The 19,131-nt window shown below is 37.8% G+C and overlaps 1 protein-coding gene across 1 annotated transcript in view; it reads left to right on the plus strand.

Annotated features, from left to right (window-relative positions):
• Window positions 1-19,131, plus strand: part of LOC136676942 (metal transporter CNNM4-like) — a 39,106-nt gene that overhangs the window by 15,135 nt on the left and 4,840 nt on the right. Inside the window, exons 2-5 of the mRNA XM_066654255.1 lie at window positions 1,406-1,549; window positions 2,040-2,174; window positions 2,605-2,774; window positions 15,150-15,246. Of these exons, the coding sequence (XP_066510352.1) occupies window positions 1,406-1,549; window positions 2,040-2,174; window positions 2,605-2,774; window positions 15,150-15,246 (546 nt within the window). The remainder of the gene's footprint in view (window positions 1-1,405; window positions 1,550-2,039; window positions 2,175-2,604; window positions 2,775-15,149; window positions 15,247-19,131) is intronic.

Raw genomic sequence — 19,131 nt, forward strand, 5'->3', positions numbered from 1 at the left:
TATAAAAAAAGTAATTACTGGATTACTGAAGATGAAAATGTCTCCAAACTCAGGGATGGCTAATGTCATTACTGAAATTACTACAAAATTAAACAGCCTGAGTTACAAATGATTTTCTGTAGTAATTCAAACTTACAGTGAATAAAACTTGCAGACAAGTTAATCTTCAGCAACATAAAAACAACAGTATATATTTTTTTTTCATTAAAATACGTTACTTTAAACATTAATGTTATGTTATACATTAAAATATGTGGAGCTTCTGAATGTAAACGAACAAGAGGAAACAGCATTTCCCTAAAATTGTAGATGTCCCCTTTACTGCACCAGGACCACCTTGGATGAACATTGTGCCCTCTTTCCTGGGTGCTTCCATTGTATATCTTTACCACAAATAATTTCTGATACACATCACGTCATAACATTAAAAATACCTTTTTTGTTTCTTCAGTCTTTTTGCTTTTTATCATGATTTGGGTGGAGGATCATTGTCAGCACTGCAGAGACACTGATATGGTGTTGTTGTTAGCCTGTGTTCTGTTGGCACAAGAGGATCAGGCACTGCAGTGTTGCTGGAGTCTTCTTATCATCAGACACACAGTAAAATTCACATTTGATAAGTGCATGAACAAGTAATAAGTAAATATTTTTTATGTCTTTTTTCCCCAAAAATAGTCTGTATGATTTTTTTTATTATTATTTGTTGATTTGATATTTTTGTTGTGAGACTATAGGGCTAGGTAAATGTACAGTACTAATCTTCTTCATTAATTTTGCCATCAGGTCTGGTTTGTATATGGGTGTGTGTGTGTGATTTGCATGTTTGAGTGTGTGTTATAGTGAGACTCACCCTCCAGGCCCTAAGCAGTATTCAGCATTTCTGAGGAGTTCTACTTTATCAGGCTCTCACAATAACAAACAAGGGCTAAAGTCCATAAACAGTCATATCATTAATATGCAAAGTAGCACTGAATGAAAAACTTAATAAAAAAATAAATAGTGAAATTTGACTTTACTATTGATGCTTACAGTAAGGCACATGCTGTTTTAATACCTGCTACTTAAATACATTGCTCTTAGTTTATTTGAAATGGATTGAACAATGTGTTATATTGCACTGTATTACTGCTTTATGCCAGATGGTGTCTCATTGCTTTTTTTCTATTGTGAACAGATTTCTTGTAATATGCTGAATTCTACTAGAGTACTTTAAAATAGTGATAAACAGGAAGTATGATGAGTGAAGGAAACTTCTCAGCAAAAACATTCTTGTGTTTGAACAATCTCTCTCCTGTACCCGTAAGCCTCATTGAGTCAGAAAAGTTGTTTTAATCAGTTTAAGAAACCAGCTGCTGGAAGACAACTAAATTGACTTATGTCTTCTGTGTAATGATTTTCTTCACAGGTAAATCTCATCTGGCCATTGTTCAGAAGGTGAATAACGAGGGGGAGGGGGATCCATTTTATGAGGTTTTGGGATTGGTGACTTTAGAGGATGTCATTGAAGAAATCATCAAGTCAGAAATCCTGGATGAGTCTGACCTCTACAGTGAGTTTGTTTCTCAGAGAAATCTGAAGTTTTCAAACCTGTTATTCTGGCATAATCACATGCAACACTACATTTACTTAGTCACCATGAACAGATGCAAAAAATATCACGAAAAATTATATATACAGCAGAGTCATACTTCCTTAAAAAACTCAGCAATGATGGGTCATGTTGGGCTGGTGACTGGTGGAACAGGCCTTTGACTCATTTGTTTGTGCATCTTTTTTTCCATATGGTTCTCATAGCTTTGGCTGAGGTCTAAGCTGCAAAGTTAATATGAAAGTTTAAAGTTTAGTTTAGTCTTTTCTTGTGGTAATATTGTTACACAAATATTTTACATTTCAACTGCTTTACTCAGTAATCTCTTAATCATTAAAAGTGCTAGCATGTCATGGTGAATTAAAACCCTGAACATGTTGTGTACCTGGTATTGAGTGATGTTGATGAACTTGTGTCTAATCATTTACTTTCTTGTTCCATTTGCATACAGCTGACAATCGCACCAGAAAGAAAGTGGCACCCAATAAGAACAAGCGAGATTTCTCTGCCTTCAAACACGAGAGTGAATCTAAAGTCAAGATTTCTCCACAGCTGCTGCTGGCTGCCCACCGCTTCCTAGCCACAGGTACAGAATTCATTCCAGCACCTAGATAAAACAGAAATGCCTAGTCTTGATTTAGCGTTGAGGGGCCAAAGTCAAATGTAAAGTTGGCTGGGGCCACAAGGAAAAAAAAGATTGCCAGTGAGCTGCTAGCAGTGAGACCTTGTCTGTTAAATGGAGTCATGGTGCTGAGTAAAGTGGAAGTAGGTAGTGTTAGTTAAAGGCTCTGTGGTCAGTAGGAGGTCATGAGTGCTGGCTCAGCATCTTGACTCTGACTGTGGAGTGTATGGAAAAAGCTTGGTCAAACAAAGCATTAATGCACTTTTTATGTGGGTATTTTTAATATAATTATTATGTTGAATTTTTCAATTTTATTTAATGCATTTTAGCCTACATTAATGTTGTCCATATTTCTCCTCTGTTTCTCACTCTTCTCTCCTCTTCTGTCTTACAGAGGTGAGTTTGTTCAGTCAGGCTCAGATCTCTGAGAAGGTATTATTGAGGATCTTGAAGCACCCAGATGTAATTCAGGAGATCAAATTCAATGAAAATGAAAAGCGCTCACAGCAGCACTTCCTCTACCAACGGGGCAAAGCTGTGGACTTCTTTATCCTCATCTTGCAGGTAAAAACACTTGAAAAGCACTTTTTTAAAGGGCAGGAAATAAGAACTAGGAAAGCAGCAGCGAGTAAAACTGTTAGTTTTTATGTTTTATCTATATAGAACTACTACTGTTCTGCAGAGGGGCAGAGTAATATTATTATTAGTATTATTAATATTATTTTTGATTGAGCATTTGCCGTTTCTGTTGTCTCATTTAGATCTGTTCTTTGTTTTGACCTGTTACTATACAACAGACAGCGAAAACAAGAAAAATATGTATTACTGCTGTTTGGTAGCTGGGCAAACTCATTTAACAAAAAATCACTGATGTCTCTGTTGGGTTGCACGGTGGCCAGCAGGTAGTGTCACTGTCACACAGCTCCAGGGACCTGGAGTTGGGGGTTCGAGACCCGCTCCAGGTGACTGTCTGTGAGGAGTTTGGTGTGCTCTTCCTGTGTCCACGTGGGTTTCCCACTCCAGCTTACACATTGGCATCTTTAAAGTGTCCATACGTGTAAGTGTGGCGCCTACTCCAGGGTGAGTTCCTGCCTTGCGCCCGGTGATTCTGGGTAGGCTCTGGACTCACTGCGAAACTGAATTGGATAAGCGGTTACAGACAATGAATGAATGATGTCTCTGTTGCTGTTACCGTGATAACCAAGCTGAACAATTTGCATTCCAAAATTTTTTGACATGGTGTGTTCTCCCCATGTCCGCGTGGGTTTCCTCCGGGTGCTCCGGTTTCCTCCCACAGTCCAAAAACACACGTTGCAGGTGGATTGGCGACTCAAAAGTGTCTGTAGGTGTGAGTGAATGTGTGTGTGTGTGTCTGCGATGCCCTGTGAAGGACTGGCGCCCCCTCCAGGGTGTATTCCTGCTTTGCGCCCAATGATTCCAGGTAGGCTCTGGACCCACCGCGACCCTGAATTGGATAAGCAGTTACAGATAATGAATGAATGGATTTGTGTGCCCTCTTTTGTGGCATTTGTGGTACAAGGTTGTACAGCAGCTCTGAATGTGTTAGAAACATAAGAGATGAATACAGAAATGCTATAGGTTTTCAGTTCCTGAAAGAGGAACTGAATGTGAAAATGTTGATTGTTTGCTTGTTTCCCTTTTCCAAAATAGAAAGAGGCCTACACAATATCTGTGCTTTCTTTGGCCAGTACTGAGGATTTATTTTTCTCTTGTAGACATTCTGCCCATTGGTATATTTCTTTCTCCCAATGTGCAAACAACCACATTGAGACTGCAGATATGAGCCTGGTTTTTACTTCACCCCAGTGAAGGATATATTCAGTTATTACAGCAGCACTGTTTAAAAATGCTGTTTATTCATGTTCCATGTGCAGTTTTCTTTAGAGAGCCTCACTCTAGAAAAAAAAAAGATTTACATACGTTCAAGCAACTGCGAGTAAGTTATTGAAAGTGATGACAAAAAGGAACCCATTTGTCTCACAAAAGAATCTTGCAGTTTTTATTACATTAAAGAACTATATATAAATGACATATACAGTGCCAAAAACGATTTAAGAGACATTTAGGCTAAGTAATCTCAGGCCTAGTGACAAAGAGAGGCGTTAACATTAAATTTTGGCTCTGCCCACAGAGGAAAAAACATTCTCTTAATCAGCAGATTTTCCAGCACATGAAGAACTGAAGATCATATTGTTTTGTTACATCTTTGGGTCTGCTGTCCATAATCAAATTTGGCCCAAGGTTCATGAATTTATCTCATACCTGGAGTGTATGACAGTGCAACAGAAATTCAAATCTTTGTTTTTTGACTTCTAGTTTGAAAAAAAAATAATTTTGCACTTTACCTATAAGGATTGTGTAGTTAGCCCACTTAATCTGTTGGGGATAGATATACTTGCTGTAAACTACACGTTTGCGTATGCATCATGGCTGCCTTGTGTGTCCTGTGTCCAAGTGGTGCATAGGTACCCATATCTGATTAATAAACAATATGGCACAGCGTGTCAGTTTGCTGTGACTAGCATGTTGTTTCCTTAATGCAAATATTTTGCAAGAGTAAAAAATAAAATTAAAGGTCCTGTCCATGATTGCATTTTAACTGCCTGGTTCTGTAGTTGGTATATATAAACCTTTATTACATTTTAGCTACATTATCCTCATAGCTGCAGGGTAAAACTAAAGGAGCTAACACATGGGTGAATTTAATTATTTTCTAAGCTATTTTTAAGTTCTCTGCAGGCAGATAGATCATTAGGAGCTTCATAAGGTACAGGTTTTTGTGATCTGTCTAAAATGTTTGCCCTTTCTTCATGTGTCCCAGACTGCCAGGATAGAGGCAGGTGGTATTTCCGCTGTTAAATACCCCACAGTAGGTACAGAACAGTTGTGGTCTTGCTGAGCTGACTCTGGAGCCTAATAAATAAATCACATATTATCTTTCCATGCATGTGCTGTGTTCTAGTGGATACAGCTACTGCTTTATTTATACCCCCATGTGGCTCTGTCGCTTAGTCAAAAATGGGTTGATGCCCCCAAACCCTCACTCCAAAGGTTTGCTGAAATTATTTTCCTTATTTTTTTTCTGTTCCAGTCTCCCAACAATATGCTAATACTCTTTAACTAATGAAACCGTAAATGCTGCCCGAAATAAAGGATTGTCCAAATATTATGCATAGTTGTAGACACACGCTACATTTGAAAATTGTCTCACAACAAACCAAACTAATAGTGTGGTTTTGGAATAGATGCCCCCTCCAGGGTGTGTTCCTGCCTTGCACTCAGTGATTCCAGGTAGGCTCCGCAACCCTGAATTGGATAAAGAAAATTAATGAAAGGAATAAAATGGACTCTCTGTGAGGAGTTTGGTGTGTTCTCCCTGTGTCCGCGTGGGTTTCTCCGGGTGCTCTGGTTTCCTCCCACAATCCAAAAACACACGTTGGTAGGTGGATTGGCGACTCAAAATTGACCAAGTGTCTGTGTTGCCCTGTGAAGGACTGGCGCCCCCTCCAGGGTGTATGGGTGTATTCCTGCCTTGCGCCCAATGATTCCAGGTAGGCTCTGGACCCACCGCGACCCTGAACTGAATAAGCGGTTACAGATAATGAATGAATGGAAATATAGTAATTAATTTTTTTTCTTCTGGAACATGTCCTAACTGTGATGGTATATTTAAAACGGGTGATCTCTCTCTCTCTCTCTCTCTCTCTCTCTCTCTCTCCCTCTCTCTCTCTCTCTCTCTCTCTCTCTCTCTCTCTCTCAGTGAAAAAAAAAGCTGTTGTGAATATTTATTTTAAAGTGTTGGTTTTTTTTTGTGTTCAGGGAACTGTGTAGGTGTTTTGTTGCCTTACAAAAGCTTTAATTCATTACAGTGTTACAGTGTTAGTGTGTCATTTTACAAAATGAACTGTTGTACCTAATTGAAGGCTAAGTGTATTTTTCTTTGAAGTTACAGATACACACAGACATATATTGTTATGTCAATACTGGCCTAAAAATACTCATTAGCCACAGAGCCGCATCCCCCCCCCCCCCCCCCCAAGTGGTTTTAGTGGTTTGCTCTTTGCTAGGGGCCAAATTATAGACCTCACATATGGAGTGTTCCATTTAGACTGTGGGGGAGGTGGAGGGCTGTTTACATGTAAACATTCAGGACACCCCACAACAACAGGCTAATAACAAGGTTGCAAAAACTCTGAAGTCCCATCACCACAGCTCTGGTTAAAGTGTAAACAAGTCTGACCTAAGCTGAGGGACAGAGATTCACACATGTACATGATTTGCATGTGTGTGCGTCCATCATTATGTGTAATGGACAATAAATCTTTCAGAGCCATGTCTTCATGTTTATCATTTACTCTCAGTGTCAAGTCATTGTCAAGCAAGGCAACACCCTCAGAGGACTTAATCATTCCTATACATCACTGCTGAAAGTGTAATCAGTGTTCTATCACAATTATCAGGAGTGCAATTTTCAGACTGCTAAAAATTTTCTTTTATTTAAGCACTTACTTGATTAATGGGATTTTCCTGTCTGAACAGGGATTTGAACCCAATTTTTTTCATGTGTATACCATATCAGCCACTAATATTGATGTATTATACTGTAATACTCAAGAACAAAAATGGAGGAAACCTTCAGAGGCACACAGACTAAAATATAGAAGCCGTTCTCCTCTGAATGACAAAGGAGAAAATAACAAAGAATATTTAGTATATAAAGTATATAAATAAAGTACAGTGTGACTGAAGACATTTGGTGTTACAGTGAGTGTGCACTAGTCTATAAGGTTGTGGTCTATGGCACTGGCACTGTGTTAATAAAGTTTGTTAGGCCCATGAACTATAGCACATAGCAGATTACCCATAATCCTTACCATTGTTTGGTAAAAACCTGCATGATGTAAGTGTCTAAAATCGTTTGCTACCTTCCTGAATTCAGTTCCCTATAATAGTGTACTATATAGTGAATAATACAGGGAATAATGAATAGGGATGGGCGGCACAGTGGTGCAGCAGGTAGTGTCGCAGTCACACAGCTCCAGCGACCTGGAGGTTGTGAGTTCAATTTTGGTCTGGGTGGCTGTCTGTAAGGAGTTTGGGGTGTTCTCTCCATGTCCGCGTGGATTTCCTCCGGGTGCCACGCTGGTAGGTGGATTGGTGACTCAAAAGTGTCGGTAGGTATGAGTGTGTGAGTGAATGTGCGAGTGTGTGTTGCCCTGTGAAGGACTGGTGCCCCCTCCAGGGTGTATTCCCTCCTTGTGCCCAATGATTCCAGGTAGGCTCTGGACCCACTGCGACCCTAAACTGTATAAGCGGTTACAGATAATGAATGAATAAATGATGAACAGGGAGCCATTTTGGATAGAGTTCTGTTCTTATCAGTCAGTCAATGGGTTCGACTGTAACACAAAGTTGCACATGCATATGACATGAGATATGAGTACCACATCACAAGCACGTATAAAAAATACAAAAGCCTGGACATTAAATTATAGAAAATAATCACAGCGATATTCTTGGGAAAAAATTAAAAACCCACAATGCATTTTTCCTCAATATCTCTCAGCCTCTTATCCACTTCACTGTTGATATCTCTGTAGAGTGCAGTAATGCAGATGTGTAGTTTACAAACAGCGTAAACAACATAGGCAATGGCTATGTTGGGTAAAGCTCATAAATGCTGATATCTAAAAGCTCATAAAGGCCATTTTGATTATGGCTCCATAGAGTTATTAGCATGTGCAGTATTCCTGTTATTTATTCCTGCATGACTTTCTTAAATCCCCCTCAGGGAAAAAAAAGGCAATTAGCTTGCTCACTCGCTGCTAAGAGCAGAGAAAGTGACCTTCATGAAAGATTAATGTGGAGTGATTATTGGGCATAAGTCTATATTTTAGTAAGAAGAAAAGCCCATAGAATGTATTTTATGTACAGTTTTATACAGAAATTTAAACACTCTTGGATAAGCAGTTACAGACAATGAATGAATGAGTGAGCAGGTGTCTGCAAACTTTTTGCTGGACTGCCTACCGGGCATTTTTGCTTAATGACTGACTGACTCCTAATGTTGGAACATGCATGCGTGAGTACGAACTGTTAGTTCAGTTATATTTCACATTCCAGTTTGGGACACTAAATTTGTAACCATTTGCTTTTTTTGAAATGCCAGAAGCACCTCTTTGACAATGGCTATATGGTGACTGGTGGTCCGGCAAAACTAGTCTTGCCTAGTTTCTCTCTGCTGTTGTTTTTATTAAACAAATACATTTTTTCTATTTAACATATTAGGAAAAATATGTAATGTGTTCAGTTTACACCCCCCTCCTTATTAAGTTCAGGATAAATGTAGTAATTATTTACCTAAAACGTGTTCTTTGTAGAGGATGTGTGATAATTTACATAATTGTAATTTATCCAGTGGGTCTAATACTTACATTAATGTGCATTGTTGCCACATAGTGCTTTGAATGTGAAGGTTATCTGAATATTTCTTAATTTGTCAAGCATTTTGGAATGAAGCATTTGTTGTTGTGAAGTAAAGTACAATGACATTCTTTGACATTTTTATTCAGTACTATGGTTGCTGGATTATGCCAGCTCTAATATTATCAATAGTGAGAGCCCTAGTGATGAAGCTTTGTAGCTGAAACATGACATCCTGCATTAGTATCTCTTCAGAAAACATCAAAGTAGCACTAAAAGCTTGTGAAAAATAACCCTCAGGAGCATTATTTTTTATCTCCCCTCGGTTTTTCTTTCAGACTTCGTTGTGAGCAGACTGCTGTCCAATGTCTATGAAGCCCCTCTTTAAAAGCTGAAGTGCATTTTGTAGTCAAACGAAAATAGCAGCAGGAGAAAATTGATCCAAGCTGCTGTTTATTTTGGGCCACACCGAGTTTAATACTTCCTCTGGCTGATGTGCTGATACCCTGAATGAGAGCCTGCTGGAATACAGCACTCACATGGACTGAACTGTCTGTAATTACCTCTTTCCTGAAACACTTAACTGGCTAACTGTTTATTTCCAGTGTTATTCATTTTCAGGTATATGTTTATGTGCTGCTGTGAGAGAGTAGAAAAGGAGTGCGTAGGAGGAGAAGAAAATGAATAACAGAAATGTGTGAGTGGGGGGAGAAATGAGCAAAATGAATGGGTGAAAGGAGAAATGAAATGCACAACAGGGGGATTTCGTAATGGAAGTAGTGTTTTGTGAAAGACCTGCCTGCAAATTATCACTGGAAAACAGAATATCTCCACAGGAGAGGGCAGAAAACATTCTGAACTTGTAAAATAATGAAAAGAGACATAACATTTTATGATGTAGTCATGATAAATGTACTCACTTATTGTACATGCACAGTTTCTGTATTTAAAATATTTATTTATTTATTGCCTCAGTGATACATTTTTTTCATAGAAGGTTTGATAAAGATTTGGAAAAACCCTGTTTGCTGTAGTTAGAAATGGTAGTGAACAAGAGTCAATGCCAAGATTGGGATACAAAGTTTACAAATTACACTCTTGTGTATGTATGTATTTATGTACATGTACACACATACATAAACACATAAGAATATGTATTTTTTCATTTACTGTATTTCAATATTTTCTTCTATTTGTATCTTTTGAAAAACATTTAAGTACCTGAAAGACAGTCCCTGTCTTGACTTGGACTGAATGTGTCCTGGTGTTGGTCTTGTCTTAGACTATGTCCTTGTCTTATTCTTGTTTCTACAAACCTAAGCATACAATTTAGGATCTGGAAATCACTTCCAAGACCCTAAATCTGCAACACCAAAAATTAATTTGCATGTGCATGTTACAGTGCAAAGATTTTGTTTTTAAGAATTTGGTTTTTTTACTAATGTGTGGTGGCAGATTTGCCTTTTCATAATTTGTCTTCAGGTTTACTAGTGCAGCTCTGTAGCATAGTATTTTATTGAGAACTGGATGTTAACTAAGAGCCACAGTTTCTGATTGGATTTAATAGGGTTTTTGTCAGTGTTTTCTGAAGCTCATCCAACTAGTAACATTTGCAACAAAAGAACACATTTTTCAGAGCCAATTGCATGGATAGGTGATTATCTCTCTTTGTGAAAGAGAGAGAGCAAGGAAGAGAGAGGAGACAGCTAGAGGATGAAACAGAGCAGAGCAAGGGAACAGGAGGAAGGCAAGTGGAGGCCTGAGGAGCTTAGCAGCAGCAGTTCACAGCGGTACAAGTCAGGAGCTTAAATAACCTCTCAAACTGATCTTTACTGGCAGAGAGAGAGAGAGAGAGAGAGAGAGAGAGAGAGAGAGAGAGAGAGAGAGAGAGAGAGAGAGAGAGAGAGAGAGAGAGAGAGAGAGAGAGAGAGAGAGAGAGAGAGAGAGAGAGAGAGAGAGAGAGAGAGAGAGAGAGAGAGAGAGAAGAACATCTATAAGAAAAGATGTTAGTAGCCTGTTTATGAGGGTAAGAAAAGACGTTAGTAGCCTGTTTATGAGGGTAAGAAAAAATATTCACACATTTAGACACATACAATCTCAATCTCAGTTTTTTTTTTTTTTTTTTTTTTTTTTTTTTTTTTTGAGTGATTGAGTTTGAGCCTTGAGTGTGAATGAGTGAGTCTGTTCATTTTTCAGTGTCCAGTACTCAGGCCAGGGTCATCTGTATGTGACTGCTTTGTCTTTCTATGGCAAATCTGTCTCACCAGACTTTGAAATATTACCACCTTTGAATTTGTAGCACTGAATATTTTGCACTGAAATTATGCATCTGAAATGTGCTGCTTTTGAATTTAAGTCTTCAGATTTACACCTCTGTATATGTTGCTTCGAAATTATGCATCTGAATATAATTGCTCTTGAATAGAACTCGTGAATTTTTAAGAACACATTTTTACTGTTATTAGTCAATGTTAATAAATTCAGATAAAAAATTCAAGCTAAAAAAAATCAAACAATATATTTCAAAGTTGCTCAAATTCGGTAGATGAAATTCAGATACCAAAATACGAGTTACAAAAAATTTCAGAGTACACATCCAGGACACCAAGAATGAGCAATCGATTCATTAGGATTTTCTCTTTCACCTTAAATGCTGCACTAGTAGCATTTTTGTTGCTGAATTTATTAACCTTGAATAATAACAGTGAAAACGTGTTGTTGAAAATCCATGAGTTCTATTCAAGACCAGTTATATTCAGATGCATAATTTCAAAGCAAAATATTCAGAGGTGTAAATCTGAAGACTTAAAATCATAGGCAGCAAAATTCAGATGCATTATTTCAGTGCAAAAAATAATTCAGATGCATTATTTCAGTGCAAAAAATAATTCAGATGCATTATTTCAGTGCAAAAAAAAATTTAGATGCATAATTTCAGTGCAAAAAAATTTAGATGCATTATTTCAGTGCAAAAAAAAATTCGGATGCATTATTTCAGTGAAAAAAAAATTCGGATGCATTATTTCAGTGGAAAAAAAAATTCGGATTGCATTATTTCAGTGCAAAAAAAAATTCAGATGCATAATTTCAGTGCAAAAAAAATCAGATGCATAATTTCAGTGCAAAAAAGAATTCAGATGCATTATTTCAGTGCAAAAAAGAATTCAGATGCATTATTTCAGTGAAAAAAAAAATTCGAATGCATTATTTCAGTGAAAAAAAAAAATTCGGATGCATTATTTCAGTGCAAAAAAGAATTCGGATGCATTATTTCAGTGCAAAAAAGAATTCAGATGCATTATTTCAGTGCAAAAAAAATCAGATGCATAATTTCAGTGCAAAAATGAATTCGGATGCATTATTTCAGTGCAAAAAAGAATTCAGATGCATTTTTTTTCCAGGCAAAAAAGAATTCAGATGCACTTTTTTTCAGTGCAAAAAAGAATTCAGATGCACTTTTTTTCAGTGCAAAAAAGAATTCAGATGCATATTTTTCTGTGCAAAAAAGAATTCAGATGCATTTTTTTTTCCGTGCAAAAAAAATTCAGATGCATTATTTCAGTGCAAAAACAAAAATCAGTGCTACAAATTCAAATGTGGTAATATTTCAAAGTCTGATGAGACAGATTTGCTTCCATACTTGCACTTTAAGCTAAAATGTTAACCATTTGCTGAGTGAGAAATGTAGGGGTCATTAATATGCAAGTTATTATGTTTTGTATTTGTACTGAGCAGTGCCATGCCTTGTGATGTCTAAAAATTAGCTTAGATCTTAAAGAGAAATTCCACCCATGTTTCACAATTTTCAGTTTCTTCCATATTTCAGTTATTCAAACAATGTAAAAAAATCATTTAATGGGGTTTAATGTGAAATTGAAAGTTTTGGAGAAACCAAGAATGCATGTGTTACAAGATCAGTTATGCAGTTGTGTGTGTTTTTGTGTGGTTATTGTGTGTATGTATGTGTGGTTGTGTGTGTGCATGTCAGAGAACTGTGTTGTCTCAGTGAGGATTAACTGTGCTATGTTGATGCTGCAGTTCTCACATTCCTGACTTCAGTTCTCACAAGCGCTTCTCACTGAATCAAACATACACACTTAACCCTACTGAATCAATCACAGGCCTCTTTGTCCATTTACCCATCAGTCTCTCTTCCGACTACTGCTTCATCTGGCCATCTAATCTTCCACACAACTGATAGCTGTTGTTCACTTGGCATCGCTGGTCTGAGGACAGTGTTATGAGCTTTTTTTAATTGGCCTTTTATTATTATTATTATTTAGCATTTGCATATTTTAAAAGTACTTTGATTGAACTTTGATTATTTTATTTTATATTTATTTTAATTTTAATTTGTAATTTTATTATATTAATGCACTGAATTGTACACTATATGGCCAAAGTATTCACTCACCCATCCAAATAACTGAATTTAGGTGTTCCATTCACTTCCATGGCCACAGATTTATAAAACCAAGCACCTAGGCATGCAGGCTGCTTTTACAAACATTTGTAAAAGAATAGATCGCTATCAGGAGCTCAGTGAATTCCAGCATGGTACCATGATTGAACGTCTCCTTGCTACTAAATATTCCACAGTCAGTGGAATGACAGCAAGTTAGTGGTAGGCCATGTAAAATGACAGAGCAGGTCAGCAAATGCTGAGGCACATAGTTTGCAGAATACGCCAACTGTCTGCAAAGTCAACCCCTGCCAGAGCTGGACTACCCTCACTAAACATGCTGCGTAGGGCCCCACAAATTAATAAAGGCCCCCTTGCATCAAGTTAGGGAGACTTAGTGTATCATCAGAAGATGAAGCGAAACTACCCTTCAGGATATGAAAAAAAAAAAAAGGGAAAATGACTCCACGACACTGAGCTGCGGTAACAGCAATGAGGTAAACCTGTGACTGTTCTTCGCAAGGTTGCATTGTTAAAAAATAATAGTCTAATAACATAGTCGCAGGAATATATTTAGAGGAGGCATGCACTGCGCAGCTGCTCTCCACAACCTTAAAAGCCTCACAGTGTCATGAACCAAACTATGAAGCAGAAAAGTAAACATATACTGGTGTTTTTATATGGTCTAGTACTCATTTGAACTTCTCCAAACACACAGTACACTCTGAAACTTTCTTACTATTCCATTCCACCTTAAAACATGACACAGTTACTATCAAGTGCAAAGTTTCAGTTCCACCTTAAATGCTGCCACGTTATTCACACAATCACAATAACACTGGCATATTTTACCTTTTCAGCTTAAACAATGAAGCAGTTGCAGGTGTTTGGTCAAAACTACTGCAACATTTAAGGTGACACAATGATGCACGCTAGAGTATATACAGCTACAAGAAAATACGAGTGGAGAGTCACAAAAAAATGGTCACATTTTGGCTTAGAGTTCAGGTAGGAGGGCCCCTTATAAAAATTTGCTTAGGACCCTAGGAATGTCTGGACTGGCTCTGATCCCTATAGACCTCCAAATGTTATGTGGCCTTCAGATTAGCTCAAGAGAAGTGTGTAGACAGCCTCATGGAATGGGCTTCCATGGATGAGCAGCTGCATCCAAGCCTTACATCACCAAGTGTGATGCAAAGCGTCAGATGCAGTGGTGTAAGCATGTCACCATTGGACTCTAGAGCAGTGGAGTTCTCTGGACAGACTAATCATGCTTCTCCTTCTGGCAATCTCATGGACAAGTCTGGGTTTGGCGGTTTTCAGCAGAATGGTACTTGTTTGACTTCATTTTGCCTGGTGTAAAGTTTGGTGTGGGGTTGCTTTTCAGGAGTTGGGCTCAGCCCCTTAGTTCCGGGTAAGTTTTCAGTCCCAGCTCACTCGGGCTCACTCGGGTTCCAACCGTTTACCTCGAGGTGTTTGTAAGAGGTTTATCTGCTCCTTGGGTCGATGGCCAAAAGTGCAACTAAAAGTAAAATTTGATCTTTGAGAACTGAGGCAAGGAGCGGTGTTTAGTCCAAAAAACTAAAATAACACGCAATTACGCGATGAGTAAATAGTGCCTAACTTTTGTGGTTTTGCGCCGCCATTGTTGTGGTTTTCGACATCACCGGCTCCATTTTGTGGTGGAGCCCTGCCAGTGGAAAAGCGACAGGCTTTAAGCGTGCCGAGCCATATCCATGTGGTGGAAAAGTGACATTAGAGCTGAGACTGAGCCAAGCCTTCTCATCCCAGTGTCTGACCTCATGTATGCGCTTCTGAATAATAGTGACAAATTCCCATCAACACAAGCCTAGACTTTGTGGAAAGCCTTCCTAGATGAGTTGAGCTACAGCTGCAAATGCTGGGCCAACATCATATTAAACCCTTTGGATTAAGAATGGGCTGTCACTCAAGTTCATATGCATGCAAAAGCAGATGAGTGAATACTTTTGGTAATATAGAGAATAGAGTGATTAATGCAGAGTTGTATAGTGTTGCAAGAGTTACTTCAGTAGTTTGTGATTCATGGTGTTTTGTGTGTGGGTGGTCCACAGGGTCGTGTGGAAGTGGAGGCTGGAAATGAAAATATGAAATTTGAAACGGGACCCTTCTCCTACTATGGTGTAATGGCACTAAGTGCCCCAACACTAGGTAAGAAACATACACAGACTAACCCAACGATTCCCTCTCTTTCTTCATGTATAACATTCCCACTTTTTTAAACTTAAGTCTAATTAGTTTATAATAATATCAGTCAATATGGTTCATCCAAACTTAACCAAAAATATTTGAATGGGGTGAAGCAATGTTTTATGTTAAGGTAAATATGAGTAAACACAGCTTAAATAGATACTGAAAAGTAGCATCTCAAACACAAAAAACTTCTTGAACTGCACTGGATTTTTTTTTGTAACTTCAGCATCTCTCCGCATTCTTCTCTTTTCAGTGCATTCTTGCACCGTCATAAATTAAAAAACTTCAGAAATCTGAAATGTGATCAGTTGATAAAGGCAACCCAAATAATACAGAACAAAATGTTGGTTTATTTCTTTACAAATATGATTTAGAAATGTGCATTAATGTACAAATCCATCAATAGATTTTTTAAGTAAATTTCTTTGCAAACATTCTTGGTAATTACTGGAAAAACATTAATCAGTAATACAAGGAGACAGAAAAGGAAAGCTAAGAGTTTACATAAAACATAATTTGAAGTAGGTAAGATTATTGTGGTGTATCACTACCACCTATGTGATTTTAGTAAGTATGCGTCAGTGGTTATCCCCTCAACTGTCCGTTTTCAGACTCAGAACATCAGAAGGATTTTTATGTAGGCAATAAAGCATAAGTAAATATTGCCAAGCTCAACCTACAACAGTAATTTTATGGAATAAATCCGTGTGTAATCCATTCAAAGGCCACCCAGATTCAGACCATGGGAAGAGCTATAGCACTGGAAGTTTGAGTATGTAATTATCATGTTGCTCCACTGACATCTTGTGGTGATCCTTAGTATTACAGCACGGTCATCACTGTAGAGGAGAGATAGTCTGTTCTGTTAAGGTGTTTTATACCTGTTTGATGTATTCTCACATTTCGATTAAACGTAAACATATTTAAAAGTGGAGAAATATTAGACTAACATATTAAAATGCTGAAAAACAAGAGGGTCAAATCTGGGAAAATTACAGTTTCCTTATGATCTTTCACTCATTGTGTCCCTTTCATGTAAATGTTCTCTGTTTCTTTCATTATATTTCTTGGTCACTCCAGTCCTTATTTGTATCCATTTCAAGAAATTTTGTTCTTCTATTATTTCCTGTCTGCTCTCTCTCCCCTCTCCTTCTCTACACACACAAAAAAATATTTTTACTGTAACCTTTCTTTCACTCTCTCTCTTTCTCTCAAACATCCACCCTGTCTTATGGCTGTTCATTTCTTTCACCCCACCCCAGTGAAAGTCTGTCGTCCTCGTCCTTTCTCTCTAAAGAGGCGTTCCCTCTTCTCCCGTTTCTCAGGTAACCATCGGCATGTTTGGCTTCTCTAACCTCAGGCTCAAAGTGACACCGCATCAAAAAATTCTTAAAATTAACCAAAAAGAAAAAAGAAAGTGGTGCTATAACTGTCAGAAATCTGAATAAAGGGCGAGGAGTTAGTGTGACCACAATTTTAAAAATGCATATATTGATTAAAACTGTCATTGTTGAATATCTAAGTAATCTAATAATCAATAAAGTAATATTTAATATAATTTAATAATTTTTGTATTATTTACTTTCATAAATTCCAGAATACTGTAGTATAGGTTTTAAAACATAATCTAAACCTATTTTAACATGTTAGTCCACATTTGAAAGACCTGCTCTTTGGAGCATAAAATTGCTCATTGCTCATGATGACCTCTTGTGGATTGAGGTTTCTATAAAAACTTAAAGGTCACATTTGAATGATTGTTGGGCAGTACGGTGGTGCTGTAGGTAGAGATACTGTCACACAGCTCCAGGGTCATGGGGTCTGATCCTCACCTGTGTGTGAGGATGTTTTTGGTGTTCTTCCTGTGTCCGTGTGGGTGCTTTCATTTCGTCCCACAATTCTTAAACACATTCATAAGTGGATTGTCTATGTGAAATTGCCCACAGGTGTGAGTGTGTGAGTGACTGGGTGAGAGCAGTACATTGTGATGGACTGCTGCCTTATCCAGGGTGCAATCAATGATCCAGGGCTGACTCTGGACATACCACAACCCTGATCAAGATGAACCTGTTGAAAAAGAAAACTGAAAAAGTAAATGAATAAACAAATGTTGTTGCTGTTTTGTAAGTATGAGAAAAATGACTTATTTTCAGTTACTCTACAGATCTATTGTTTATATCTAAAGAGTGATTAAATAATTTATTCCCATATATTGGAAATATTGTGACAATCCTAATACAATCTAGTCTTCTTTATATTGTTGTGTTAGTCGGTATAGTGGTTAGTTCATTGTGACTGTCAGTACAATTTCTCTTTTTAATAGTCCCTTGGTCTCTATAAGTGGTGCTTATAGCCCACTGTAAATGTACAGGATGAATTCTTTAAAATATGAATTCAAACCTTCACAGTGGAAAACTCTGTGCTAATTTTTTTTTCTGTTAAATCTGTAGTTTGCCTTTTCATGGTTTGGGTTAGATGGATTTAGAAGTGGGCAAGATTACAGTGCTGTACCATTGCAATATATTTTTGTTGTCATGAATATACTTTTCTAAATATATAATAGATCTAGTCAGTAGTTAAAAAACTGTTGAACTGTGCACTGTTGAGTTTTAATGTAGCATTATAAGTGCATTGTTTCTGTGTCAAAATATTGTGGTCCATATCATGTCTTGTGGAAATGACAAGTATATTTATTTGATATGTTTCCCATATTTACTATGCAAAATTGATCATTTAAATAGACAGTGGATATGTTCCTTGAGACTAGGCCCGGTTCTAGACTGCTTTGGATGGGGTTTGATTTGAGCAGGGATGCCAGTCCAATTCAGGGACTGCATACTTCAAAGGACACATTTATAGGTTGATTACATCCCAGCAGTGCGATTATGCTGTACCATTTCCAATAAATGCATCCAGAAAAGGTTGATTTCTGGATGGTTGAATCAGAAAAAAGCAAGAAAAACAATATGCATAAACAACTGCAAACACTCTCTCTCTAAAATAACATGCATGATGCAGCACTATGTTTAGTAATGCTGTACTTTAAGCACATTCGGCTTGAAACAAACAATGAACCACTACATGAAAGTATTGAAGCATGATATTTGTATATTAGCGCTCTTGGCCACAATGCTAATCCGGGCAGATACAGCTGGCAACAAGGTAAGCACTGAACCGAATATTCTGGCAATATATATTATGGTGACCAGACGTCCTCTTTTACCCGGACATGTCCTCTTGTTTTAGACTTAAAAATATGTCCGGGCGGAATTTCACAAATGTCCGGGAGTTTGTTTTTCTAGAGTTTACATAGAATTTCGAGAAGCGTTTTGTTCACAAACTAGTCCCGCCCTCCCCTACTCCGTTTGGTTCTCTTGAGTGAGAAGGGGGCGTGGTGAAGTAGCCTAAAATCTTCTAAAATCTCCTAATATTTTACCTTCACATTACTATAAGCAATTTATCTGTTATCAGTTTACTTCTACTCAAAGAACCAATCAGAAATAAGCAAAGGAAAAAGACGATGTTTGGTTGGTTGAGCTGGCTTTGAATTTGGGTGGACAATGGTCACCCTTGCCCCCTATAGAGCCGGCACTGCTTGAGGCTGAGCCCTGTGATTTGATAAAGTCGTGTCTACGTTGTTACACATTTGTCAGGACTCTGCCAGGAGAGGGAGCCAGCTGATACATTTACTGATCACTGTTGAATTTTTACTATCCAGGTACCTCATTGCTTAAAGTGGAATTCTGCCTAAATTTAAAAATGCTGCACGAGTGGTTATTCTGAGTGGTTTTATGTTGAAATCTAATCAGAATTATTCACTATGCTGGAATTAAGATTGTAGTG

The sequence above is a fragment of the Hoplias malabaricus genome, chromosome X2 (genome assembly GCF_029633855.1).
Source record: "Hoplias malabaricus isolate fHopMal1 chromosome X2, fHopMal1.hap1, whole genome shotgun sequence".
In the NCBI taxonomy this organism is placed as follows: Eukaryota; Metazoa; Chordata; class Actinopteri; order Characiformes; family Erythrinidae; genus Hoplias; species Hoplias malabaricus.